Here is a 27943-nt window from a genome sequence, read left to right on the forward strand (position 1 = left end):
CCTGGGGTTTGCAGGGCCGCCCGGCACAGCCAACAGTGGTCACTGCTGGCCCCCTCTGGAGTCGAACCAGGGACCTAGGGGAAGGAGCTGCCTGCCGTGGTGGCTGTGATGTGAATCCCCGAGCTGAGCTGTTGTGGGTGGCTGACGCGAGTTCCCAGAGACGGGAAGGTCAGCGCCACTCACAACAGCTGAGCTCATCAGCGGGAGAAGGACCCTGGGGCGGGGGGGGCGTTTCCAGCCAAGCCGGACACTGCAGCTCGTGCACCTGCTTCAGCTGAGCCTGAAACGCAGGCAGCCAACGCCGGAGCGGGCTGTCTGGCCCGGGGGATTGGTAATAGGGCGTTCCCATCTCGAGGGCCAGGTCAGCTCCCAGCCAGTCTTCTCCATCACGTGGCGAAGTGACATTGCCCCCAGCTGGTAAGTGTCTGTGTGATCAGCGGCGCTTCCCGCAGACGGGCCCGGGGCTGAATGGGCCATGGAAACCCAACTGCCCCGTAGGGAGGCAGCGCAGGGGAGGCGACCCACTCGTTGCCGTGGATAAACGGAGACTCTCGTTGCAAGGCACCTTTCAGCGTAACCACGCAGCACTGCCGTCGTGCCCGCTTTCCGCAGCAGCAGTGTGGTGACCCCAGCCGGGGTGACCGGAGTTACCTGAGCCATAATGACCAGCCTGAAAACCCAGAGGGAGAAACGTCAGGGTTGTGCCATTGGCTTTCTCCTGTTCTGTGTGCGCGGAGCCCTGAGGTGGGGCCTGCTTATGGAGGGGTATTAAGGAGCAGCTTGGCCTGGCGCAGAAATAAACTTCTGCATCCAGCCAGGCCAAGCCAAGCGTGTCACTAAGGTGCAGCACCACTGGATCCTAGCACCTGGCTGCCCAGATGATGGAGCACTGCAGTTAGCACTCACTGGGAGAGGTTTGCTCTCTTCCGTTCTTGTGGCCATGCTGCGAAGGAGAGAGTGCCAGCCGTTTCCCACAAGGCTGTGGCTGAGCTCTGACGCTGTTGAGTGATTGCTTCGGCACTCCACCGGGGAGTGATGAGTGAGCACATTCCTCTCTGCTGGAAAAAGTTACGCTTTTCCTGCCCAGCTCCCAGGACAGGGTCTCTGCTTTCCCAAAGTCACTCCCTTACTGGGAGGGGAATCTCTCATTCATTTGTGCTCCAGTGGTGCTTTGAGGCTCAGCTGAGATCGGAGTCCCACTGTTCTGGGCACTGTTCAGAGAGAGATGGTCCCTGCCCTGAAGGGCTGGCAGCCGAAATGGATCAGACTGAGAGGGTGGAAGGGGTCACAGAGGCACAAAGGGGGAAAGTGACTTGCCTGTGGTCACCCAGCAGGTCAGTGGCAGAGCCAGGAAGAGCCCCCAGCTTTCCTGAGTCCCAGTCCAGTGCTCTGTCCACTACACCGCACTGTCTCTAAAATTCTATAGTAAAAGATCCGTGACAAAACCGCTCCTGAGGGAGTGTGGCCTAGTGGTTGGAGCTGGGACACGTGCAATCCAGAGCTCTGTGATATCTTAGGAAAGTCCCTTCACATCTGTTTCTTCCTAATCTGTAAAACGCAGTTCATCACCTTACCTCCCGTGACACAGGAACATAGGAGCGGCCAGGCTGGATCAGACCCACAGTCCGTCTAGTCCGCTAGCGCCTCTCTGGCAGGAGCCAGCACTAGCTGTGTTGGTGGAAGGATCCCACACCTGCTTACTGTGGGTTGTCTGGTCTCCTGATCTCTGACAGAGATCGGCTTAAGCCCTGAAGCCTGGTTTTTAAAACCCCTTCCAGAATTCTGCTGTTAATGCTGAGAGCACTAAGTGATCCAGCTGGCCATATGTAGCGAGTGACCCAGCTCCGTTAGCTCTCTCCGAAGCTCCTTGCAGCCCTCCCTGGTTCCCACTAACCTGACTGTCATTTGTCAGCTTTGTAACTCTCAACTCATGCGCCCCCCAACCCCCCCTTCCAGATCACGAATTAATCCATTAGACAACACGGGACTTCGTGAGGAACCTGCAGCGCTTGCTGTTAACCGTTCGCTGTGCTGAAATTGACCATTGAATCCTACTTTTCCTGTCTCCGCCCATTTCTGGTCCATGATAACACTTTGCCTCTTCCCCATGATGACTTAGCGTCTTTGACAGCCTTTTGTGTGGGACCTCGTCAGAGGCCTTTTGGCTGTCTAAGCATATCATCGCTGGTTCTCCTGTCTCCCGCCCTTTCCTGACGTGCTCAGAAAATTCCAGGAGATCAGCAAGTCCGTTTTCCTTTGCAGAATCGGTGCTGGTTAGTCCTCCTCAGTCATGAACGGCCAGGTGGTTTGTTTTTAGTGATCGTTTCACCCAGTATGCCCAGGACGGATGTCAGCCTGACACCTGGCGTTTAATGGAGCAAAGTACTTTGAAAGCCTTGGGCTGAAGGCGTTGTGGGGCGGTGGGTGCCTCCTGAGTTTGTGACATACTTGGCTGCCTTCAGCTCCGGAACTGAGAGGCCCGAGGCCTCTCCCGAGCCTCGCGTAAGAAGCACTTTGTTGCAGTTGTACCACTGGATTGGCAAACTGCCTGCCCCATGTGTGTGAAAGGAGTGGGGAGTCTACAGCAGCTCCCCACTCCAGCCCAACCCAGAGGACTCTCTCTGAGAGTGGCTAATACCCTGGCTTCTGTGACTGGGCCCCGGAAAGTCCCTCTGAGGAGTTATTTCAGGGTGATCTCCTGCCCATGATCAGGTAAGTGGATTTTGCTGCCAGCCAAATACAGCCCAGGCCTCTGTCTGTAAGCGTGGCACTGCCTGTTGCCTTGAAGCGCTGCTCCTTCCTCTCTCCTCCTCCAGAACGCCGTGAGCGTGCCCAGGGACTTCGAGGGCTGCAGCATCCTGCGGAAGTACTTCGGCCAGCTTCACTACCTGCAGAGCCGCGTCCCCATGGGCCCGGAGCACGAGGCGGCTGTCCCCATCACGTGGTAAGCTCAGCAGTTTGGTGGCGTTTGTGTGGTGGCAGGGGAGGGAGCAGGTTTCTCCACATCCAGCTATCTGCCCCTGCTAGGGCACCCTCGGCTGACGCTGGGGGCTTGGCTATGATCCATTGGGAGATTCTTTGAGCAACAGGAGGAGAGGAGCTGAAGCTGGGGCTCGCCTGTGGACTCACTGTACTACCTGGCTTCGTCTCTTGCCTCAATTTCCCCATCCAGGTGGGTAGCTTCCTTGGCCCTGGTAATCTGCTGCCTAGACTCCTGTGATGTCCTATTCTTGTAAGCCACCAGCTGTGCTATTCTGGATGGACTGAAGGCATATCCCCCTTCCTCTGCCATGACCCAGTTCCCTCCACTGGCTCACATACTGCTGAGCTCTACCCCACCTACATCTCCCCTCCTGTCCCTGTGCTCCGCCAGTGCCCCTCCCTGCAGCCCCCTCTCTAGGTATCTCCTCCTTGATCCTGCATCCAGCCACCAATGACTGACTCCCTCCCTCTGCCAGCCTTCCCAATGATCTGTACAATGGAACAAACCCAGACCAAGCTCCGCCAGCCTCACTGTGTCCTTCCCCTGCACCCAGTGTGATCTCGCCCAGCAGCGTGCCTCTGTTCTGAGCCTGCCTGGAACGCCCTGCGGGCAGAGCCACGTCTCTAGTCTCTCCACCAAAGGCCATGCGCATCTGACTCTGGAGAGAGATCTAATACTGTAAGCTGGGGAGAAGAGTATTTCCCTACCCGGGGACGTGAGGATTAGTGGAGGTTTGTGGAGTACTGGGAGAGCCTGGGATGGAAGAAGCTATTAGAAGTGCAGTGTAGTAACTGAGAGTTTTTTATAGCACCTTTCAGCCAGCGATTGCACTTCCTGCCGCAGCTGGGATTTCAGTGCGTTAGGGTGCAGCGATGGCCCTAGGGGGCACAGGACTGACCAAGAGGGATGGTTTTACGCCGCCTGGTGGCAGTGGTGGAGGCTGGGCTTTGGGGCTTGTGGCTCGAGAGTGAATTTCAGCCCCTGGGGCTGCTTGCTGGCTGCTCTCCGTTGATGTGTAGAAACACACCTTCCTGGACAGAGCAGCACGTGTTCTCTGTCCCTGCCTGGTGTTCAAAGGCATGGCCAAGCCAGGGGAGGGAGATCGGTCGCTCGTCTCTGCCAAGGGACACCCCAGTTAGTAGAGCCCCTCAGGTTAAAATCCAGTCTGCGGCTTTGGCGTGTGAAACTGAAAACACGTTCAAACAGCACGAACTCGCTTTTGGTGCGTGTAAGATCAGGCTGTCCCCTCCCGGAGTGCCATGGCAAATCTAATGCCCACAGGTGGGCAGGACTGAAACATGACAGAGCCATCGGTCAAGTGCCCCCTCGCAGGGAGGAGTGCTGCGTACTGAACAAGTGACACCTTTCCCAGCTGTGCTCCTTGGAGGTCTCCCACCCATGTGCCTGACCCTGCTTTGGATGAGATCTGATGCCAGCCCCTCCTCCTAACCACTAGATAACACTTCCCTAGTAGGCTAAGAAGACTGGTCCTGGCACCACTCAAACATTATAGGGGCTTGCTGGTTTATGTACCTAGCAGCTTCCCATCTCCCACTCGGTTTGGAGTGGACCATATGCCAGCTAGATAAGAAAGTGAGTCTAAATCATTTGGATCACCCCTGCCTGCTCTGAGCCATTAGTTGTGAGCCATCTGCCTTCCCTGGAAATGTGGCTGTGGGCTGTGCATCTGGCCATCTCGCTAGCTCACTAGTGTAGGGGCTAACCCTGGGCTTCTCGTTCACAGGACGGAGATCTTCTCTGGCAAGGCAGTTACCCATGAGGACATCAAGTATGAGCAGGCGTGTATCCTCTATAACCTCGGTAAGGCCCTGGAGCCCACCTGCTGGCTTGGCTTGGCAATGTGTGTTGCCCAGAGTGCCCTGGGGTTTGCTTAGCACCAGAGAATGCCCTCCTCCCTGGCTAGCCCTCATTCCCTTCTCCACAGGGTCCATCGTCCAGCCTGGTCCTGCTGTTCAATTGGGGGAGGGGTGTCAGCTGCAGGGGCATTCAGCCGATCTGCCCGCAGCCAGTGGTGACGGTCGGCATGAAGCTGCCCACAGCTGGAAGTGCTGGCCCTTGGGAGAGAAGACCCATGACATCTTGAAGTGTTACTGTGGTCACTGAGGACAATTGAGCCACTGTTTCCTTGGCTCTGGCGGATTCTGCTGGCCATGAGGACACCAGCCAGATCTGAACCCTGGCTGTGTTGTGTGTGCCAGGCACGAGACCCTCAAGTGAGGCTTCAGTCCGGGCATCTGCGGTGCGGGTGAGGCTGATATTCAGGGTCAGCTCCGAAGGGCTCTTCCCGTCATTCTGATCGATGAACGACAAGCCAGAGCATTACTATGCATCACCCTCCCCCGCAGGCCAATCAGGCCTTGTCTAGGAGAAAAGTTGCATCCGTTTAATTAAATCAATTTGAAATTGATCCAATTCAGCTGGTGCAAACCCAGCTGGTTGTACTTAAACCGGTTTATCCCTCATGTAAATAGGTGTAGTTTAGTTCAGTGAGCTGTCAACAATCAAAATGAGCAAGGATTAAAATGGTGTAGGTCAGCATTTCTCAAACTGGGCTCCGCAGACCCCCGGGGGTCCCCCTCCCTCCCAGTGCCTCCTGCACACTGGGGGAACAGCTGTTTAGCAGCATGTGGGAGGTAGAGGGAGGAGCAGGGACAGGGCATGCTTGGGGAGGGGGTGGAAAGAGGCAGGGAAGAGGAGGGGCAGGAGGTAGGGCCTGGGGGGATGGGGTGAAGTGGGGGCGGGGCCTGGGGCTGAGCAGGGGGCTTGGGTGTCTGCAAAAAAAGTAAATCAAAATGGGGGTTCTCGGATTGCTAAAGTTTGAGAACGGCTGGTGTAGATGCATCGATAAAGGGGTCTGTACTAGTGGATAGATCGGCCCTTTAAAGTTGCTAGACTTGCACTAGCTTAAACCAGGGTTGAGTCTGGCCCCTTAGGCTTTGAGCCAGAGCCTCAGCTTGGAGCTCAAAGAGAGGCTGAGCCAGAGAAGATGGAGAATGGAGTCACGTGCTGGGCACTCTTTCCTCTGAGTCAGTGCGGATCCAATGCTCCAGGGTGGCGCTTGGGGTGCTGCTAATTTTACCATGAGACATGCAATAGAGATCCGGATCACTGGGTTTTAGAGCCCTGGTACAAGAGTAAGAAAGGTAGTCCCAAGTGTTTGTGACAAAGCCCAGCTCCAGGTGGATGTTCCTGCTTCCCCAAATTGCCATAGCCCTTGTAACTGCAGGGGGAAATCTTCATTTCTTGTTCTGAACTGTTTTACGGTGCTGTGCATGGTTGCAGCGCTCCACCCCAGAAGTGGCTGCCTCTCGGTAGCTGAACTGATCAGTATTATTTGTATGTTTTATGTGGCTCGGGAGCCTTTGGAACAAAATGTGCAGTGTAAATGTAGCTGTGTCAGTCGTAGACTGGCAGAGGGGCTTTAATGCTGCAGGAATGCGCCAATGGCCTGATCTGAGCTTCCTGTTCCCAACAGGGGCGTTGCATTCCATGCTGGGCGCCATGGACAAGAGAGTCTCCGAGGAGGTAAAGATGCTAAACACCTCGTGGTTCCCCCCTTTATCATGGGTGGTCTCTTTCAAACCGATGAGAGCACAAAGGTCGGCGATAGCTAATCTCTGGTGGGGACTTGTCACATTTACTGAAGTCTGAAGATTTTTGTGTCGCTCATGCCAGGTGCTGGGATTCCCGGGACTGGGGGAGAGGAATGAATACAGGATTTTTTTTCACGTTGTGTATAGTTATAGAAACCCTGTAGCAGTGTCTGTGGCAAGCTCTGGGCACCCTGACATAATTTAACACCCCAATGTAACCCCACATGCAGTCTTCCCTCCAGCCAATAACAGAACCTCCCCCACTCTCCAAGCAGATGCTCGGAAAAGACGGGCCTGACCACGTGCCCTGATGGCAAGGACCCCTCCTGGAGAGTCCTGCCAGCCACTCCCTCCTCTCCCAACCTGGGGAGCTCCCAGCTGACCTGGCTCATGGAAGCATCACCTGGGAAGAGAGTCCCTCTGCTGACCAGCTCCCAAGCCATGTAGGAATTCACAGCTGAAAATTAGCACCAGCCCCGTCTGGGAACCCGACGGCAGCCAGAGCAAGGGGGTAACTTGCTTCTGGCAGTAATAAGCAGTAGGTGCTTTTGGCAACCTCTCGGGTCTGAGTGGTCTCATGGGGTCACCCCATGTAGAGCATCATGGTTATCCAGTCTCCAGGTGATGAAAGCCTGGATAACTGGGGCAGGAGAAGGTTTAACTCCCCTTAAGATGGTAACATTTGGGGTTTCGTGAAGGCAAAAGGTAATTAAAAGAAATCCTGCTGCATCTCTCGGCTGTTGGTAAATTTCGGTAATCAAGGCAGGATGGCGTCTGTGCAGCGCCCTCTGCTTTGGCTTGGGTGCATTAGAGCCTTACGTGTTTCTTCTCCCTCTGCGGCGGCCCTGGCCAGGGCATGAAGGTTTCCTGCACCCATTTCCAGTGTGCGGCCGGGGCTTTCACCTACCTGCGGGATCACTTCCCTCACTCATACAGCGTGGACATGAGTCACCAGATCCTTAACCTCAACATCAACCTCATGCTGGTAAGGGTGGGTGCTGGCTTTGCTGCTCACCATTCGTGCTGGGATCCAGTGGCTGGGCTCGTTAGATGCAGTTCATTTAAAGGGATCTCACCAAAGCTGACGAGGCGAGGGGAGAAGGAGACGTGCTCAGTATTGGACCTGGCATTGTCTCATTTTTCAAAGGCCAGATGGAGTGGGAGCCACCCTTGGACAGAGCTGGATAAAGATGGAGTTGTCCCAGTACTTTGGAACGTACAGATTGTAAGCCTGCTGTCTGCTTAGAGGGAAATTGTCTGCAAAAAGTAGCCAAGAGAGGCTTCCGGTGTCTGTCCTTCTTTAGGAGAGATCTCAGAGTGCTGACGTAGGGGAGGAATTGCAAGTCCGGCTCCAGAACATCAGCTGATTCTCTTCCCCCACCCCCCTTCTTCCCCCCCCCCACAGGAACAAGAGGAATATTTTCCTCTCCATCTGCAGGGTTGCATGGGTGGCTGCATGCGTTGTGGGTCTGCTCACTTTCTGAGGAAAGTGGCCAGTCCCCAGTCTGTCAGGCTGGGATACTGAGCTCTCGAGCCTAATGGCCTGAACAGCAAAGGGAGTTTTAAATGTCAAATCGGGGAGAATAAAAGTGGTAAGGAAACAAGTTGGTTCCCGTTTCCAAGGGGTCGGGGGTGGGGCTATTGACAGAGCAGGTGGAAATACCTTGACGTTGTTGTCCTCGCTGTAGAGGAGAAAGGTAGAAGTGGGTGCGAAGGAAGCTGACCTGGCTTACTGCGTCAGTGGATCCCATTATAACGGCACCTGCCTCTTGCATGCTCTTTGCTTTATTCATTCTCGTGTGCAGCTCTGGGAGGCGTCAGACTGATAGCCATTGTCTGGTCAGCACTTTGGCCTTGAAAGGGAGGAAGGGTTTGGATTTTGACTCTCCAAATGAGGTGGCTTTATTGGCTCAGCCGCACTGCCGCTGTACTGGAGCTAAGCTGAGCGTAGGTGAAGTCCAGCCTCCGTGGCCAGCTCACTTTAGCTAGGAGAAAGAAGTGGTGGAAGTGTTTGACTTGATTGACAGCCCTAGGGATTGAGCAGACAGAGCCCTGCGCTGGCAGGGGCTGACCTGTGTTTTTCAGCTCTGATCTCCAGAGCCAGTGCAGCCCTGTCCCCTAAATGGGCCCACCAATGTACCTCAGTCCTAGGGTCGCCCCTGGAAGTTAGAGGGGAGATCGGTCTCCAAGGCCATTCAGTCCGTGCTTGGCCTCGCACCTGAGCCCTCCAACGCGGCGGTGGGGTGAATCTGTACGCTCACTTCACAGTGATTTAGGGTTCCCATGGATGGGCTGGCTTTGAAGTGGCAATGGAGGGGAGAGGCTTTCTATGCGTGGCTAGTCCCATGAGCTGTTCTGGCTCCTTCGGCTTTGTTCTGCATTGTAGCTGGTCGGTGTCGGCATCTCTAGCATGGTAGACTGGAGCCACTGCTGAGTGACTCTTTTGGGGCAGGGGAGAGGGGGCTGGCTGAGTTTGGTTGGGGTGACTTTGAGGAGCCCTGGAATGCGGAGCCCTGGGGAGAGCTGAGTGTCTCCATTGCTTTTCCTGGAAGGGTCAAGCTCAGGAGTGTCTCCTGGAGAAGTCGATGCTGGACAACAGGAAGAGTTTCCTCGTGGCCAGGATCAGCGCCCAGGTGAGTTACCTGGGGAGCTCTGCTGCTCCAGCGCCTTTCCCTCTGCTGCGCTACGCTCTGTGGGCACCTGAACCGTGATTGAGACGGATCCCCTCCTGCTGCCCTGCCATGTACAAGAACAACTCCACGGGAATCTCTGAAACCCGGGAACCAGCTGAGGTGGTTTGCAAGCAGAGAAGGAAATCCTATACACAGTCACTGCTGTGCGGGCGGCAGGGTGGGGGACATTCGCTCTCTGCTAGAGCGTGAGGGCCAGCGAGTAATGGTTTAAAGACCAAGCCTTTTAAAGTCAAATCATTTGAGTTAGTCAGTGTCTGAACTTGACACGATCTAGTCCGAATCAGGACGCTGGCTCAGGCATTCCTGCGGCCGAGGGAGAGCCCTGTAAGCTGCAATACCTGGGCGCTGTGTGGCAGCCAGAACTCCAGCCTGCCGTTACTTCCCTGCAAAGGAATGCACATTGGAAAACATCCCAAATATACATATAAAGTGATGGGGTCTAAATGAGCTGTTACCACTCGAGAGAGAGACCTTGGAGTCATTGTGGATAGTTCTCTGAAAACATCCACTCAATGTGCAGCGGCAGTCAAAAAAGCAAACAGAATGTTGCAAATCATTAAGAAAGGGACAGATAATCAGACGGAAAAATATCCTATTGCCTCTATATAAATCCATGGTATGCCCTGATGGTGAATACTGCTTGCAGATGTCGTTGCCCCATATCAAAAAGGATATATTAGGATTGGAAAAGGTTCAGAAAAGGCAACAAAAATGATTAGAGGTATGGAACAGCTTCTGTATTAGGAGAGAGTAATAAGACTGGGACTTTTCATCTTGGAAAAAAGGGGAGATATGATAGAGATCTATAAAATCATGACTGATATGGAGAAAGTAAATAAGAAAGTGTTATTTACTTCTTCTCATAACAAGAACTAGGGGGTCACGAAATGAAGAGGCAGCAGGTTTAAAACAAACAAACAGGAAGTATTTTTTCACACAACGTACAGTCAACCTGTGGAACTCCTTGCCAGAGGATGTCATGAAGGCCAAGACCATAACAGGGTTCAAAAAAGAACTAGATAAGTTAATGGAGGATAGGTCCATCAATGGCTATTAGCCAGGCTGGGCAGGGATGGTGTCCCTAGCCTGTGTTTGCCAGAAGCTGGGAATGAGTGTCAGGGGATGGATCACTTGATGATTCCCTGTTCTGTTCACTCCCTCCGCGGCACCTGGCACTGGCCACTGTCGGCAGACAGGACACTGGGCTAGGTGGACCCTTGGCCTGACCCAGTCTGGCCTCTTTTATGTTCTTAACTGGCGCTAGGGCTTTCTTTTGGGATTCTGATGCTGTGAATCCACCCTGAGATGCCTCTTGACCAGCTCTCTCCATGTAGGTGGTGGACTACTACAAGGAGGCCTGCCGGGCTTTGGAGGACTCGGGCACAGCCTCGCTGCTGGGGAAGATTCAGAAGGGCTGGAAGAAGCTGGTGCAGATGAAGATCTACTACTTTGCTGCCGTCGCCCATGTGAGTGGGAAGAATGAGGCTGCGCCCCGGGGGAGACCCACCCTGGCCACCCCAGAGCAGCAGCAGCAGCCCCCCTTGCATCCCTCCGCTTGCGGGTGGCTGTGGCTGCGTAAACCCGCCGGGGGGAGGTGGTGGTGTGGTCCCCATGGGCGTGGAGTTCCTGAGTGTACCTGGAGACTGGCGAAATGCAGTCTCCTGTAGAGCGTCCCCTGGCTGGCTTTGTAGGGCTTCAGTCAGTTCCTCTTGAGCCCGTCCCTGAATGAGGGCCCCTGCCATCAGCGGCTGTGTTTCCTTGCAGTTGCATATGGGGAAACAGGCTGAGGAGCAGCAGAAGTTTGGAGAACGAGTAAGTAAAACTTTTTCTGCTTTGGGTTGGTTAATCCTCCTGCAGTCCAGCTGTAAACCAAGTCCCATCTTGTGTGGGCTTGGCCTTTACCCTTTGAAGAGGTTGGGCTACACGGGGGGAACTCAACTATCCATGATACGGTGGACACATTGAAAGCTTTGGTGTCTATTAAACTGTAACTTGGAAGCCCCTGCTGCTTCTGCACCAATCCATGAGGCAAATAGCGGATCGGCCTCCCGTACTCCACATGAACTCGGGCACCATCTTTCTTGTTACTGTGTACATTTCCAGCGAGGCTTGTTCTTTTGTTCTAAAACTCCACGCAGGTGTGCTGCCCACGGAGGGAGCTGTCCCCCAGCAGGGGTAGAGTTAAGGCTGAAAGCTTGCGTATGCCGGTGGATGTGACTTTCCGACCCTGTTCTCAGAAGAGAATCCACACTTGCATGATTGCCATTTTCCATGTGATTCCCATTGGGTGCAGTGCAGGCACCTCCAGAGATCTCCAACGCAGGATGAGAGACTCGTCTACTCGTGGGAACACCCGCTCTGGAACCTGGCCTGGAGGGACAGCAGCGTGTGATGGCAATAGCTGGATTGCTGACGTGGCTGTGTGGGGCACTGCATTTCTCACGTACCGTCCTTCTCTAGAAAATGGCCCCTGGGTGTCTCACGGGCAGAGTACCTTCATCTGGGTTGCTTGATTGTGCTATTAATTTGTTCCTTCTTCTTAGAAGTCCCCACTGTATTTAATGGCGTTGGATTGTCCTAGGTATCTTTACACAGGGTTCGCTGGCCTGTTTGGCTGCATGTGGCACAGCAAGTGTGTGTGCTCTTGTGACTCCTTCCCAGCTTGCAGAGGAGTTTGGCAGAACTTATCTCTGCTTTCTCTGCAGGTTGTCTACTTCCAGAGCGCTCTGGATAAACTCAATGAAGCTATCAAACTGGCAAAGGTAAGCAGCTTTCTTGTCCATGGTACCGATGGTCTTTAAAAAACCCTCTGGGATCAGTGCTCAACATACAGGTTTTGAGAGTGCTGGTAGTGAGCAACCAGCTGTGCACTTTCTCCAAAGATTGTAGCAGCCTCGCGCACTTTCAGAAGGAGACATCTGCTCGGTGCCATCGGAGCAGGGCTGGCTAGCTTTCAGATGGTGCAAAACGTTGGTTTCCAGCAGCTCTCAAGGAAACTTTCCAAGCACCAGCTCTGTGGAAGAACTTCCCAAGGGAGGTGGTGGAAGCCCCGTTGCTTGACGATAGGGAGCAGTTGTGCACTGTTAGGGAGAAAGACCTCTTGGTACCAGGTTCCACGTAGCCTATCTCTTGGCACCAAGAAGACTGGTCACTAGAATAGGTGACAATTTGTGGGGGCGGTGGTAATCAGAATGATGTGACTTTTAAAGCCGGCCTTACAGTCATCCAGGGTTTGAAATGAATCCTCTGCCATTGGAAAACTCAAGGTCCTGCTTTTCCAGTACACTAGGGGGTCTGTCTCCTGCCCTGGGGATTTGTGAATGCTGAGACCTAAGACTGGTGCCTCCTGGTTTCTAGGTCTAATGGGAGTTTTGGCTCTTGCACTAAGACTGAGTAAAGCCCATTCTGGATCTTCAACAAGGTGTCCTCTCCTTCCCTGGCCCCTAGGAGCCTACGTGCCTCTCACATGTTGGACCATGGGGGGAGCGTGGGGCTTAACTGACATCCTCCATTGCAAAGAAGGAACTTGCTGGTTTAACACAGCCCTGGTCCATATGGTAAAGCCCTAAGTTTTTACTGGAGGCTGCGTCTGACCCCCACTCACTGTAGTACTGACTCCAGATGTGTTCTACAGCTCGGGGGGGGCCGGACTCCTTCATGATTTTACTACAGTGTCTTGAACCCGCTGCCCAGCTGGTGAATTTGGCCCATTTACATCACGTGATGCAGACAAGAAGTAGGTGGTGTTTCTGTTGCACGGAGACCTGGAGAGGCTGTTGAAAGCTCTTGGCATTGGCCTGTCTCTGCCCCCACCGAAGTCGGGGGTAAAACTCCCTTTGGGGCATGGGATGCAAGTTTGGCACAGGATCGACCCGCCTTGTGTTTGTGGTGCTCCGAATCCCAGCTGTCCGTTGTGAATAACAAGTCAGCCCGCAGAATGCGACCAGAATGCACCCAAGGGCTGGTGCCTGCCAGAGTCTGCAGGGAGCCTGCAACTGCAGCTCTGAGCTGTTCACTGCTCCTTTCGTCTCCGCCGGCTGCTCATTCTGGAAGTAGGAAGGGGGAAATGGGGGGGCAGTGAGGGGCTGCCAGGCTGCTTCTGCCTTCAGATCATGGCTTGGTGTGTGGAGGGCAGCAGGATGCAGCATTCAGAAGGGCGGCTCAGCGTGTTACATAGACTGCAGTGATGTGGCAGGACTGCCTGTGTTAACTCATGTTTTTTGCCTCTTCTAGGGTCAGCCTGAAACGGTGCAGGAAGCCCTGCGATTCACCCTGGATGTGATTGGGGGAAAGTGAGTCTGCAGCCAGAATTGCTTCTGGGACTGGAGTCTGTCTCTAGGCTCTCTGGGGTCAAACCTCTTTGCTGAATCTCCCTCCCCGCCCCCGCCACTCACTGTGGGGAGCTTTGGCACATGCTTTTCTCTGTGTAGGGTCTCCGTATCTAGGGCCAAATTCACATGTGCTGCTGGTGAGTGTAGATCTGTACAGGGTCTTCTCACGCTGTCCGCACCGTAGCATCTCAGTGCTGTGAGCAGCTTGTTAAGTGACTAGCTAATGTCTGTCACATGTGGTCCATCCTCTCCCCAGAGGGAACTGGGTGGGGTTGTACCCACTGAATGGCAGGTGAGGATCAGCCTGTAGAATAGAGATGGCAGATAGTGTCTTCTGGGGGCGTCAGGTGGGCAGCAAAACACCCCTCGTGAGGCTCCTGCCCACCTAACCCAGCAAGCTCACTCCTTGAGTCCCAGCTGGTCCACCTTTCCCCTCCCTGGACTTACACTTCAACTGTTTGTAGGTACAATTCGGCCAAGAAGGACAATGACTTCATCTATCATGAAGCTGTCCCTGCGCTGGACACCCTGCAGTCAGTGAAAGGTAAGGCAGGCCAGACCCGGGCACGTCCATCCCTCTGCTGCTGCCCGCAGCTCTGCAAAACCATGCCGTGGTTGGTGCATAAAGCTTCAGCCCTGCGCAATCCGGGCTCCGGGCTGGAGTGAGGGGGTGGTGGTCCGAGTGGGGAAGAAGCCTCTCCGAAAGGGAAGCACTTCGCGCTTTGCTCAGGTATCTTGGTAATGGGCAGCGATGAGAACACGCTGCCCCAGCAGCACAGGGGGGGTTGGTACCGGTCTCCAACCCCTTGGCACCACTGATGGCACTCACGCCAGGGACTTCCTGCTCCCAGGGTCTCCACAGCACCTGCTGGAGGCGAACAGCTGTTGGCCGCTTTGATCTGCGTTTGGTGGCAGGCGCAGCCCGAAAAACAGCTTTGGGCACGAAGGGAAATCCTGTGTCCTTGAATCATTCGCAGGCATCGGTGTCAGGCTGTTCTCTTCTATACTCAGGTGCCACCCTGGTGAAGGCCCTTCCCGTCAACCCCACCGACCCAGCTGTCACGGGCCCGGATATCTTTGCCAAGCTGGTGCCAATGGCCGCCCATGAGGCATCTTCGCTGTACAGGTGAGTGGAGAGGATCTCCATAGCAAGTACTTCCTGAGGCAGCCCCGGGGCATCTGTGTGCTCAGTAACGGGAGGGTATGGATCCTGCCTCGGGGGCCAGGAAGCTGGGTCCAGTGATTCCCTGCCAGAAATGTGGCGATCTCTCTCGAGCAGGGGCTTGTGGCTCTGGTGAGGACGTGTCCGGCACTCAGCACGCCGAGGTGAATGGGAACTGCAGGAGGCTGAACTCACCAGAGACCTCCCCAAACAAATCAGAACCCCCCCACCCCCTCCCCACCAGGGGCTGGGTCCCCAGCACCTTGTAGGGGAGCAGCCGAAACTGGACACTCGGCTGTGCCTGCCTGAAAGGGCCCTTCCAGTGTCTCCAGTCCTGAGCGTTTCTCCCTCGGCTCTCACCTGCTCGCTTCTTCCAGCCTGGCTCTCCGGGAGCTGCTGGAACAGGGCAGTGCTAGCCCCTGGCTAGCCATAGGGCCGGCTCAGCCTGCTCCTGGAGTGCCTGAGGAAGGTTCGAGTCCTGAACAGGGTACCCAGCATAGGGCCCAGTGATTGTAAGTACCTTGGTTGGTCTGGGTGCTGAGGGGTTTTCTCTCGTCTGTCCTAGTGAGGAGAAGGCCAAGCTGCTGAGAGAAGTGATGGCGAAGATCGAGGCCAAGAATGAAGTCCTGGAGTATGTGCGCTCTGAGACTGCGCTAGCGTGTGGGGTTTTCCTCGCTGGTGTGGATGGAGTTGGTCCCTGGCCAGTGCACACCCGACAGTGCGGGGGTCCCCCATTGCCTCGCTGTTCTGCGTTTCCCCATCCCAGCTGATGGGAAGTGAGCTCTGCTCCCTTCAGCCATGGCCCAGTGCGAGGTCACCTCTCAGCAATAGTGCCTCCCCCTGACCTGGCGTGGTGGGATGGCAGGTCTCCAAGGGTGACCCAAGGCACTGAAGGAAATGGGGCAGGCAATTCGGTACATGCTGCCCTTTCCTGAGTCAGTACTGAGCCAGTGCCCTAGAGGGCGCTGTGCTGCTGGAGCTCTCCTTTGGGAAGATCTGGAAACCAAGGCACTGGTGGACCCCACAGTTCCCATGGCCCATTCCCAATAGCTGGGGTATTAACCCTGGGTTCAGGCCCGGTTCCAATTTGGGTTATTACATTTTGTCTCCCTGGATTCACCCTGAAGTTTTGTTTGTCTGTGTGGTGCTCACCTTCCCTTCCTGTCCTGCACTGTGTCATGCAGTGTGTGCTGTCGTGCTCCTCCCCAGAGGTGGCTGTGTTTCCGTGCTGGCGGAGGTGACCATGGGTGTGCGTTCTGTAAAGCCCTTTGGGATCCTTCCAGTTTCTCATTTCTGAGACCCATGATCCCACTGCCAAGAAACTGGCTGCAGCGTCTGCAAATGCTCCCATCCCCAGGGCTGTGTCTGGGAAGGGTTCTCCTGCTGCTCAGAGGGCTCTGTTTTCTGTCTACAGCCAGTTCATGGACTCCATGCAGCTGGACCCTGAGACGGTGGATAACCTGGAAATGTACAACCACATTCCCCCCATCCTGATGGAGAAATGCGCCGCACTCAGTGTGCGGCCAGACACAGTGAAGAACCTGGTTCAGTCCATGCAGGGTAAGATCCGATGGCATGTGTCTAGGGGAATCCCCACGGAGGAAAGGCCAGTGAGTCATGGCAAAGGGGTCTTCCTGGAGGCTGGGGATCTGACTCCTGGGCTCTATTCTCTGCCCTGATTGACCAGCCACCTCCTGTCTCTGCCTCTGCCACCCCCGGTATGCTGGTGAAGCTCGCTAATTTCACTGGGACAAACGAGACCATTCGCTGCACCTGTCCTAGCACTGGGCCCTAGGTGGAGCCGGCTCAGTCTCCAGTCGTGCTCCGGGGCCTTGCCCAGCCTCGCTGGAAACACCTCCAGTGTCCTAATGCCTCTGGGTCTCTGCTCCTCCAGTGCTTTCGGGAGTCTTCACCGACGTGGAGGCCTCTCTGAAGGAGATCAGGGACCTCCTGGATGATGATGAGCTGCAGGACCAGAAGCTGCAGGAGTTGCTTGGCAAGCCGGGTTCTCCTCCTAGCCCTTCCCCGGGGCTGGCTGAGGTCAGCAAAGAGTGGGCCAAGTACATGGAGGTGCACGAGAAGGCCAGTTTCACCAACACGGAGCTGCACAAAGCCATGAACCTGCACATCAGCAACCTGCGACTGCTGAGCGGGCCCTTGGAGCAGGTGCGGACTGCCTTGCCTGCGCCGGCCTTGACGGAAGGTGAGCAACCAGCGCCATGGCACCCTGAACCTCGCTCCTCCCTTGGAGAGCTCTGGCTGGGGCTGAGCTGTGCCGGCTCGCTGGCCTGGAGGCATTAATGCTGAGATCCAGGCTATTCTCCTTCCTTGGTCTTCCCTGTCTCTCGCTGCCCCAGAAGAATGAATCTGCTCCTGCTGTGGGCCCCAAGCTAGTGCCTTCCCTCTTGGCCTTGTCCCTCCCATGCTTTGGGCTCCAGCTGGGTCCCTCTGCAGTGCTCTGCTGGTTCCCAGCCTGTGGGGTCAGATAAAGTATCATAGAATCATAGAATATCAGGGTTGGAAGGGACCCCAGAAGGTCATCTAGTCCAACCCCCTGCTCAAAGCAGGACCAATTCCCAGTTAAATCATCCCAGCCAGGGCTTTGTCAAGCCTGACCTTAAAAACCTCTAAGGAAGGAGATTCTACCACCTCCCTAGGTAACGCATTCCAGTGTTTCACCACCCTCTTAGTGAAAAAGTTTTTCCTAATATCCAATCTAAACCTCCCCCACTGCAACTTGAGCTAGTGATGGGGACACAGGCTGGATCAGGAGGCAGGTTGGGTCTAGACTCCAGGTGAAATTTCTGACCTACCGAGGCTCCGAGCTCTGGAACATAGACAGACAGATGCACCCCAGCTCCCAGGTGGTTAGAGAGACAGCTGAGACTTGCAGTGCTGCGAGAACCTCCAGGCAACTCGGTTAAATGGTTGCAGGGGCCGAATATTAACTGGCCAATCAGCACTGCTGAGCATGCTGCCTGCTGCATGGCTTAGATTAATAGTGACAGGGCAGAGGATCAGATCTGTGGGTGATGGGTGGAGTGTAAAGGGCAGAATGCCTCCAGCTAATGTCACACCCTTGCTCTGGCTGAGACCCCGGAGCTGCTCCCCAGGGCGGAGTCTGATCTGACACCAGCAGCTTGCTCATCCTGTCTTGCTTCAGGGCTGGGTGAGCAGGCTAGGTTCGGTGGTGCCTCTCCATCGCCAGTCCTCTGAATGTCAGCTGGAGACTTCCTGGGGGGGCTGTAGGAGGCAGGAGGCCTGCTTGGCTTCTGGACCCACAGCGTGTCTTGAGCAAGGGCCAAATTTAGCCCTGGAGCAGGGGGTCAGGTTCCACTGGCACCAACAGGAGCGGTACCTGCCTGTCCGAGGGATCGTTTTCCCGGGGGGTGGCTGTAGCTAGGTGAGCTGGGTGACCACAGTATGGAACCTGTACAGAGCAGGCTCCTCAGTGGCTTGCGGAGCGCCCCCAGTGGTGATGGCTTTCTCCTTCCTCCCTCAGACGACAAGCAGGTGCTGCAGAACTTGAAGCGGATCCTGTCCAAAGTGCAGGAGATGAAGGACCAGCGGATGTCCTTGGAGCAGCAGCTCCGTGAGATGATCCAGAAGGACGACATCACCACCTCCTTAGTGACGACCGACCACTCGGAGATGAGGGTGAGGCCCGGGGCAGAGTGCCGAGCTGCTGCCTCGCCTGGGACTGAGCTGAGCCTGTTACGTTCCACACAGACTGCCCCCCCCCCCCCCCGCTGTTCCTCCCTGTCCCTGCCTGCCGGCCGTGGTCACATCCCCTTTGGAGAGGAGTGATCTCCTGGGCCATTTCCGCTGCTCTCCGCACTCCTAGTGCACTAGTATCTCTGGTCAGAGCTGATGATGGCGCCTGCGGTCCCCCCAGTCATACAAAGGGCCTTGCTCCGCCCTGCTAGGTATCATGCTCCTATCGCGGCCTCTTCCTGCCACTCTCAGTTGGCCCCAGCCCTCCCCGCACTCAGCTTGTGGGGTTCCCCGCTGAGCTCCCCAGCCTCGCACTCAGCCCGGCTCTCCCGCTGACCCTAGCTTGCTCCTCTCGCCCCTGACAGAAGCTCTTCGACGAGCAGCTGAAGAAGTACGACCAGATCAAGGTGTATCTGGAGCAGAACCTGGCGGCCCAGGAGAACGTCCTGAAGGCCTTGACGGACGCCAATGTCAAGTATGCGGCAGTGCGGAAGGTCCTGGCTGAGGTGGAGCACAAGTGAGTGGGTGGGAAGCATGGCGTCGCCCGCAGGGGGCAGTGGCGGTCGCTGCAGCAGAGTCCGCTCCTCGCATGCAGCGCTGGCCCTGTGCTGTGTAAAATGAGCCCAGGCCTCGGCCAGGGTCTGCCATCTCCCGTTCTCCGGTGGGGAATGCCCCCCCGCGAGCCCGAAGCCAGCCGCTCGCTCTGTGTGCCCCAGCACCTCTTGGCTGGCGCGGCCAGAGGGGTGGGGTCTGCGGGCCTCGCCAGCCCCTCCGCTCTTCTTGTGCAGAGATCCACATCCCAGCTGGGCCCGTGGTGGTTGCTGCTGACTTTGCCTGCCGTGCCCCATGGCGCTAACCCCAAGGCACCCATAGGCTGCCCCCCTGCAGGCCCTAGTGTTTGACTGCTTTGAGGCTGGTTCAGCTATAAACCAGAGGAGTGGTCCCCCGGGGCTGTCAGTGGAGGAGAGGAAACCTGGGCCCCCCACGGGCCGGGTCCCTGATTTGGAATGTGCTGGTGCCATGGCTGGGGTGTAAACAAACCAACTCCAGGGGTGGGGCGCATAGAGGCCAGTGAGCCTTGCTCTCAACCCCCACCCCCACAATCACCCAGGTTTCCAGGACTGCTCTGTTAATATCGCCCCCCACTGCATGCCCTGCATTGACTCTCCCAGGTGGAACACCACGCTGCAGACACTGGTGGCCTCCTATGAAGCTTATGAAGACCTGATGAAGAAGTCTCAGGAAGGGAAAGATTTCTATGCGGATCTGGAGAGCAAAGCAGCCAAGCTCCTGGAGAAGGCCCGAGTGGCCTGCCAAGCATCTGAAGCAAGCCGGCAGCAGGTCCTGGAAAGGTAGGTCACTGCCCCACATCCGGCCCACCTTGCGGGGTGGGTTCTGCTACTCCTTGCGTCTGCAGTGGTCAGCTCGTTCACCATGTTCATGTTTCTCTGTGTGGGGGCTGGGCATGCCGTAGCGCTGAGAACCCGAACGTTGGGGTGTTTCAGGCTCCCCCAAGTCCCCTAGCGTGGGAGGGTGACTAGGAGCGGTGCAGAGACCGAGTGGCACAAGAGAGCCCCTAACAGCGACACGACGGCGCCTGGGGATGAAATGGGACGTGCAGGATGGAAGCCTCAGCCCATTCCTTAGGGCCGCAGCTGGGTGTCAAGGGCGCAGAATCCACCACTGCTGTTGGCTGACTCAGCAATAGAGCCCAAACCCCTCTCCCCTCCCCGCTCCCACGGGGGGTCCCTGCAGGAGAGGCTGGAGGTACCTTCTGCCAGCGCCCATGACGCCGGCCCTTAGAGCTGGGCTGGTGGGTCAGGGAGCGCAAAGCCTCTCCGTTCAAGGCACCGGCGCCAGGGAGCTGGGTTTTCCTCACGTGCCTGCTCTTGCTTTGGCAGAGAAATGAAGAAGAAGCCGCCTCCAAGGCCCACTGCTCCCAAACCGGCCCTGCAGAAGAAGGCCTCTGAGCGGGACCTGGACCTCGCGGCCGGTCTGGACGGGGCAGACCTGCAGCAGCTGGGCTCCCTCTCGCTGGCCGACCTGCCGGAAGAGCTCCGGAGCTTGCCCCCCGACGTGCTGGCAGCGCATCTCACCAGGCTGCCTGCGGACGCCATGGCTGCCTTCTCCATCAACCCGGCCTTCAGCAGTGGTGGCGTGAGGCCCCCAGGCCCGGAGGCTTTCCCGGCCGGCGCCCGGACAGCCAACGCTCCGCTACAGCGGCCAATGGCAGCCCAGCCTGGCATTCCCTTTAACCCTGCTCAGTTCAGTGCTTTGGCACCTCTGCCGGGACACTACTTCCCCGGCAGGCTGGCGACCCCCCCGCAAGGTGCCCCTGGGAGCCCTCTGCAAGGCCCCTTCCCCCCACAGACCTACAGCGGGCCCCCTGTGCTGCCATCCCAGGCGATGCAGCCCCACAGACCTCCAAGTTCTGCCCCGTCGCCTAGCCCTCAGCTTTACCCGGCTGGCACCCTGAGGAGAGGCCCTGGGCACCCCAGCCCCGCCCCTGCCCCCATTCAGCCCGGCTACGCAGGCCCCCAGGTGCCTCCCCAGAGATCCTCCCCCCAGCATGTGCCCATGCCTGGCTCTGCTCCAGCTCCTATTGCCCCCAATGCCACCTACAGGATGGGGCAGCCTGTCTCCTCCTCTGGGGCTCTGCCAGGCGGCCTCCCCACAGCCATGGGCCCACCCCAGCCCCCCCGGTTCAGTGGCCAGGCCCCAGGAGGCAGCGATGGCCCTCCTCACCCCCTTGTGGTCCGCCCGGCCACCACAACTGTCGACAGCATCCAGGCGCCCATTTCCAGCTACACTGCGCCCAGGGCCGTGGGCGGGCCCATGCCCCCGCGGCTCACCAACCAGCCGCCAGGGCTCCCTCCTCAGGGCGGCTTCCTCGGCCTGCCCGCCCAGTTCCCCTACACCCAAGGCGGCGTCCAGCCATTCGGCCAGCAGCCCCAGTCCCCATTCCCAGCGGGGCCGCCCCCTCCGAGCTTCCAACAGCAGCAGTACCTGCCTCAGGCCCAGGTCCAGCCCCTGCCCATGTACCAGCCGCAGGCCCAGTTCCCGGCCCAGTTCCCTGGCCAGCATTCGGGGCTGGTGCACGTTTCTCCCCAGCCTCCCAGCCCTGCCCAGATCCATGGCCAGCTGAGAACACAGCTCTATCCGCTTCCTTCTCAGGACAACCCCCCTCACTCCTTCCCTGCAGCTATGCCCCGCGGGCCTCCCCCACGGGCTCAAAGCCTCCCAGCCGCTATGCTGGCCCCGGCTCAGCAGCTCCACCCTCACCCCTCGCTGGCAGGCATGCAGCCCATGCCAGCCGGCTCCTCAGCTCAAGTGGTCTCTGCAATGCCCTACTGTCCTGCCCCTTCTGCCTGCCATCCAGGGCCCCCTACAAACCAGATGCCGCCTGGCTCCGCCATGCCACTGGCTGGTCCCCAGCCCCCGTCTTCGAGTCAGTCCGGCCCTCACCATGTCCCATCTTCACCCAGTCCTGTTCTGAGCCAGATGCAAGGCGGCGTTATTGTCCCGGGTCCTGCCATCCCTTCACCGGCGCCATCCCCCCAGCCATCCCTAGCTATCCAGCCTCCAGCCATCTTGCCTTCCTCTGTGCCTGGCGCCCCTTCCCTGCCACAGCGACCCCCCCCATCACTCACCCCCGGCGCGGCCCCGCTGGCACAGGGCCCTGCTGAGGTCCAGTTCCACCGGCAGAGCTCTTCCACAGATGATCTCCTGTCTTCAAGCCCCGAGAGCCAGCACGGGGGCTCCAAGACGGCGGTGAACCAGCCGCTGCTGCAGCCCACCAAGGCAGATGCCAAGGAGGGGCAGAAACCCAAGGCCGTTCAGCTAATCGAGAACGACCCGTACGAGAAGCCTGAGCATATCATGAGGCTGCTTTCCGAGCTGGATCGGTTCCGGGGCGTGGTGGCCAGTCTGGAGAGGCCTGTCCCTGGGAGCGTCCCCGAGCTGGATGGCATCTGGAAGGAGCTCCAGGATGCCCAGGAGAGGGATGCCCGGCAGCTGTCCATCGCCATCGCCCGCTGCTACTCCATGAAAAACCGCCACCAGGACATCATGCCCTACGACAAGAACCGCATCGTTCTGCAGTCGGGCAAGGACGACTACATCAATGCCAGCAAGGTGGAGGACCTGTCCTCCTACTGCCCCACCATCATCGCCACCCAGGCCCCATTGGTGGGGACGGCCTCTGACTTTTGGCTGATGATCTACGAACAGAAGGTCTCCCTCCTAGTCATGCTGGTCTCTGAGCAGGAACTAGAGAAGGTAGGATCTCCAGGAGCTCCTCAGGGCAGGACATTCTCACCTGGCAGCTTCCATGAAGGGAGGCAGGGGGGTAAAGTGGACGGTGATCAATAGTTCTCTGTGCCCACTTGCTTGAGACAAGGGAGCTGTAGGCTGGGTCTTAAGGAAAGCTTTTGAATGAACAGGGTCGTTACGCTCTGGATCAGGCTTCCCAGGGAGGTGGTGGGTCCCCGGCAGGGATGGTCCAGGTTTACTTGGTCCTGCCTCAGCATGGTGGGGTGGGCTTGATGACTTCTGGAGGTCCTTCCGGCCAGCCAGGGTGCCAGCCAAGGTAGGGACGGTCTCACTTGAAAGCTGAGCTCCTGGCCAGTTCTGGCTGGGTGTTGGCATGGAGCCTGCTGGTGGGCCCTCTGCGTTGCCAGGTCCTCTGAGCAATTTGTTGGTCTGTGCCCCGGAGCCTGGGGCAGGAGTTGTGTTCTGGGCTGGGGCCGGGGGGGCAGGGCCAGTGGCTCAGGCCCTGGCGTTGTGTTCTGGGCTGGGGCCAGGAGGTGGGGCGGTGGCTCTGGGCTGGGGGACAGGGCTCCACTCCTTGTGTTGTGCTCCTGGGCTCTGTTCGCCGCGTGTTGAGCCCGGTCTCTCGCCCCGCAGCAGAAGGTGGTGCGGTACTTCCCGCTGGAGCGGGGCCAGCCCATGGTGCAGGGCCCCATCACCTTGATCCTCACCAGCCTGAAGGTCGCCCCGACGCACGTGGAGAGGATGATCACCCTCCAGTTCCGCGACCAGAGCCTGAAGCGCACTGTCATCCACCTGCAGTTCACGGCCTGGCCAGAGCTGTATGTGCCACGGGGCGGGGGACCTGTCTGGGGGGCTGGAGAAGGGGGTCAGGGCCCTGGGGGCTCCTGGTACACTTGTGCCGGGGGAAGAACCCAGCCGACTGGATCAGAACTTCCCACCCCGGGGGGCTGGGCTGGGCTGCAGGCGCTCTCTTAGGGCAGAGCTTCTGTTCCCTCCCAGCCTGGCTGTGGAGCCCTGGGAGCCCAGCTGGTGCCCCCCAGGGCCCTGTGTGGTGGCACTGAGGGGAGATCTCCTCACTAGCAGCACTGTATGCCCTACCAGGCCCCTAGGGGGGAGGGGAAATCAGGCCCTGTGCCACTGGGAGGAGCGTGGCACCTCCCAGGATGGGGGTGGAAGCCCTCCCCCGCATGGCTTGGCGGGCCAGGTTCTGGCACTGGGCACGGCAGGTCCTTGCCCACTCGCCAGCAGCTCCTCCCTTCCTCCTGCAGGGGCCTGCCCGACAGCAAGGGGAACCTGCTGCGGTTCATCCAGGACGTACACGGGCACTACCTACACCAGCGCCCCCTGCACACCCCCATCGTGGTCCACTGCAGGTAAGGCAGCCCTCCCGGGGCCGGGTTCGCCGCTCAGCCCCAGCTAGCGAGTCAGTCGCTGCAGCTGCCTGGGCCCAGCGTAAGGCCCAAAGCAGCGACCCACGCGGGCATCAGGTCTCCCCCAACAGGCGGCTCCCCTCCTGCCGGGGCATGGGAGCAGGGCGGGCGCCCTGCTCATTTGGAGCAAGCCTCCCTCCCGGGCCAGAGGAAGAGCCCAGCGTAGAAAGCTAGCGCGTTGCTGGGAGACCGCAGGGCTGGCCCTTTCCCCAGGAGTTCCCAAGCCAGACTGCAGCCCTGCTGTGCGGGGCAGAGGACTCCCAGAGCCCCTGGCCCCTGGGGAGAGGGACCATCTACCCACGATGCAGTGCTGGGTAAGGGGCCAGGGACTTCCGGCTTGCCCGGGCTTCGGCAGGGTCCCCGGTCATGGCCCCTGGGCACTCTCTTCCCACCAGCTCTGGGGTGGGGCGCACCGGCGCCTTCTGCCTGATGTACGCGGCCGTGCAGGAGGTGGAGGCCGGGAACAGCATCCCCGACCTGGCCCGGCTGGTGAAGAGGATGCGCCAGCAGAGGAAGCATATGCTGCAGGAGAAGGTAACGAGCTGGGAGGGCGGGGGGGGGGCCAGGCAGCGGGCACGGCAGTGCCCTGACGCACTTCGAAGGGCAGAGTCGGCTCTGGCCGTTCCTGGCGCCTGGGCCTTCGTCAGCTTTTGGCTCAAGGGCCCTCACCGGCTGCTTCTCTTCCAGCTGCATCTCAAGTTCTGCTATGAAGCTGTCCTCAAGCACGCCGAGCAGGTGCTGCAGAGACACGGGGTCACCACGCCGGCCCCCAGCAAAGCCCCCAGCAGTGCCGCCCAGAAGGTGGGTACCCGCGCTCCCAGGCGGTGGCAGAGCGGGGCTCTGGAGACACCCCCCCCGCAGGCTCCGCTTGTCTGGCGCCAGGCTCAGCAGCCTCTGCTATGGCTCCGGGGCTGGCTCTGGCGGCTGATCCACGCTGAGAGGAGTGGGGCAGGGGCGGCGGGCGGCGGGCTGGGCCTGTCTGAAGGAAGTGCCTGGGCCCACCTTCTCACTTCTCTTCCAGCTGTACCTGCATCAGGACCCGCAGGACCTGGTGCTGGGCGGGGACATGCCCATCAGCTCCATCCAGGCCACTATCGCCAAGCTGAGCATCAAGCCCCCTGGTGGCAGCCCGGAGCCTCCCCCAAACTGGCAGCTGCCCGAGCCGGCAGCAGCGCCCGAAGCTGCGAGCCCAGGGGCGGTTCCTGCAGCACCCGACAGTGTCGCCCAGCCCAGCCTGACGGAGCCCGTACCCCCAACCAGTGCTGAGCTGCCCCCTGCCCACTCCGCCCCCACCATGCCTGTGCCACTCCCTGAAGCCGAAAGCAGCAACCATGTAGAGGAGAGACCCAGCAGGGAGCCTTCAGCCACAAGCCTGGCTCCTTCCTCTTCCTCGCTGGAGCTCCTGGCGTCGCTGACCCCTGAGGCCTTCTCCTTGGACAGCTCCCTGAAGGGCAAGCCACGGATGAGCAAGCAGAGCTTCCTGCAGCCCCAGAATGGGGAGGGGCTGCGGGGGCCCCGGCCTAGCGACGACCCCCTCAGCATGCTGGACCCACTGTGGACACTCAATAAAACCTGAGCCAGGGGGCCGGGCCTGGCCTGGCTCTGGGGACATGGCACGCACAGCCCCTCCCTGGCCATGCCAGCATGCCCCTTCTGTTGCCCCAAGAGGACTGGGGGGGAGCCCCCGCAGTGTGGTGGCTGGAATCTGGGGTGTTGGACCACAGCCCTTGTCCCCACTCAGTCCTGGGCTTCTGGGAGGGCTGCGAAATGCGCACACAGCACTACAAGCCTGCGCCACACTCAGTGCCTGGGCCCCCCGGCAGCTAGCCCAGGGTGACCCCCGCAGCATGGAGAGCCAGCCTTCCCTTCCCTTCCGCTACAGCCCCTCCAGCCCAGCTGTTCTGCGGGCTAAGCCAGGGCTGCTGCTTGTCCCCAAGCACCTCCTGGCAGAGACCTGGCCTTGGTCCAGCAGAGAGAGAAGGCCCCCCTGCTGCTGCTCCTGCCTGGGGGTTTGGGGGGGCCCTGCAATACCCCCGGCTCTTCCGTTCACAGCCCCCAGGGGAAGGAGCCTCCGCCCCTGCGGCGTGGAGAACGCTGGCCGCTCTCCAGGCAGGACCCCTCAGCTCGCAGCCCTTGGAAGCTCCTGCAGGAGACCCCATGGAGGGCTGCTGGCTGAGAGCCCCCCGGGAAGCCCCCACCCCCGCGGGTCCTGGGGCAGCCTTTGGCAGGGAGGGCAAGTGCTGAGGGGTGGCCGTGGTGAAGCCCTAAATCTGTCCCAGGCGCCTGCCTGGAGACACACCTGGCTCGCTGGCTGCAGCGTGGCTCCCTGCCCCTCACGGGGCCCAATTGCCCCCCTCCCTTCTTGCTCTGGCGCTGGGGAAGAGTGAGCAATTCCAGCCCCCCTTGGCCTCAGTCGTTCTCTCCTCCCCCCCCCCCCCCCACATGTGGCAGCAGTTTACATGAGGGTTTTAGTGTCTGGGGGGCCTTGAAACCCCCTGGACCAGCCTAAAGCCTTAATGCCCCTGCCCAGCACCGCACGGCTGGGGGCAGCTGCTGGCGGATGTGCTTACGGCACTGCGTGTGCCCAGCTGGCCCCGGGCACCGCGGCCAGCCCTGCCCGAACCATGCGGTGACCCCTCCCTCAGTGCTTCTCCTGGGACTGGGTGCCTCGGGTGCCCCCTCGGCCTGAGCCGAGCTGGGGCCTGTCGCCTGGCCTGGTCGGACAGCTGTGAGGGGCAGGGGGTTGGTACAGCGAGAGCAGGGGCTGGGCCTTGCGCTCTCAGCCCAGGGTAACCTGCAGGCCGAGGGCACCTAGAGCCGGGTAACCCCAGCCAGGGGTGGCACAAGCCCTGGGCTTGGGGTGGGCGGCTGAGGCAGGCTTACTCAGCAGGGCCCTGTGTTCCAGGGGGCTTGATTTGCTGGCAGCAGGGCCGGGGAGGGTGAAAAGCCCCAAGGCCCCTGTCCCAGGGGGAGGAGGGAGTACGCGGCGCACGACAGTAGAGCGGTGATGGGTCGTTCCTTGTGTCTGTAGTCGCTTTGATTCTCTGCACCTTGCCCCGAGCTCTCCAGCCGCTGGGCGCGGAGGGGCGCAGGCCGCGCATGGAAGTGGAGTCGGTGTCCACCCCCTGGGGCTGTCCTACAGAGCCAGCGACTGTCTCGGGGGGGCAGGCAACATCCCAGCCGCTGGGTTGGCCTCTCCTGGGCCTAGGAGCGGGTGGCCCGCTGCTGCCTGGGGAGAAGGGCTTGTTCTGTGTTAAGCTGTGGGGCTGACAGAAGCAGACCTGGTCAGCCATATCCTTAGCAAGCCCTGGGAGCACCCATTGCTGCGGGGGTTGGGCTGGGACCTCGATTGCTTCGGTAACTAGTTTCCCCCTGGGTCTGGCCTGCATCTCATACTGTACAGCCCCCCCCGGGCTTCAGCGCTGGGCCCTGGCTGGGTGCTGCTGCGTCTGCCTCCGGCGGCCTGGGCAGAAATGGCCACGGCGCACGGCCCCCGCTGGCGCGCTCGGTTCCTCTGCTTTTGTACAAATGTAACATTGTCCGTCTCCATGTTCTGATCTGACTCTGTAATTAGAACTGACTTTTTCAGCTCTTTGCTACTCCAATAAATGGATGATTTGCTCTGGGCCGCAGGGGCGTTGTGGACCTGACTTAAACCCTGCTGGAGATGGGGGGTGGGGGAATCCTGTGCCATGGCCAAGCTGGGAAATGGCTGTGGCATGGAACCCCTCCCCCCTGTCCTGT

At 58.9% G+C, this 27943-nt stretch overlaps 1 protein-coding gene across 1 annotated transcript in view; it reads left to right on the top strand.

Annotated features, from left to right (window-relative positions):
• Positions 1-27825, top strand: part of PTPN23 (protein tyrosine phosphatase non-receptor type 23) — a 43482-nt gene extending 15657 nt beyond the window's left edge. The window contains exons 3-25 of the mRNA XM_048837309.2: positions 2817-2944; positions 4728-4804; positions 6480-6529; positions 7451-7582; positions 9150-9230; positions 10625-10756; positions 11055-11102; positions 11996-12052; positions 13524-13582; positions 14086-14165; positions 14633-14747; positions 15349-15414; positions 16198-16343; positions 16678-16986; positions 18286-18440; positions 18863-19014; positions 19670-19849; positions 20399-22775; positions 23403-23587; positions 24038-24142; positions 24595-24733; positions 24887-25000; positions 25221-27825. Coding sequence (XP_048693266.2) covers positions 2817-2944; positions 4728-4804; positions 6480-6529; positions 7451-7582; positions 9150-9230; positions 10625-10756; positions 11055-11102; positions 11996-12052; positions 13524-13582; positions 14086-14165; positions 14633-14747; positions 15349-15414; positions 16198-16343; positions 16678-16986; positions 18286-18440; positions 18863-19014; positions 19670-19849; positions 20399-22775; positions 23403-23587; positions 24038-24142; positions 24595-24733; positions 24887-25000; positions 25221-25775 — 5442 coding nt within the window. The 3' untranslated portion in view covers positions 25776-27825. The remainder of the gene's footprint in view (positions 1-2816; positions 2945-4727; positions 4805-6479; positions 6530-7450; positions 7583-9149; positions 9231-10624; positions 10757-11054; positions 11103-11995; positions 12053-13523; positions 13583-14085; positions 14166-14632; positions 14748-15348; positions 15415-16197; positions 16344-16677; positions 16987-18285; positions 18441-18862; positions 19015-19669; positions 19850-20398; positions 22776-23402; positions 23588-24037; positions 24143-24594; positions 24734-24886; positions 25001-25220) is intronic.
• The last annotated feature ends 118 nt before the right edge of the window (positions 27826-27943 follow it).

Source organism: Caretta caretta, chromosome 2, assembly GCF_965140235.1.
Source record: "Caretta caretta isolate rCarCar2 chromosome 2, rCarCar1.hap1, whole genome shotgun sequence".
Lineage (NCBI taxonomy): Eukaryota > Metazoa > Chordata > Testudines > Cheloniidae > Caretta > Caretta caretta.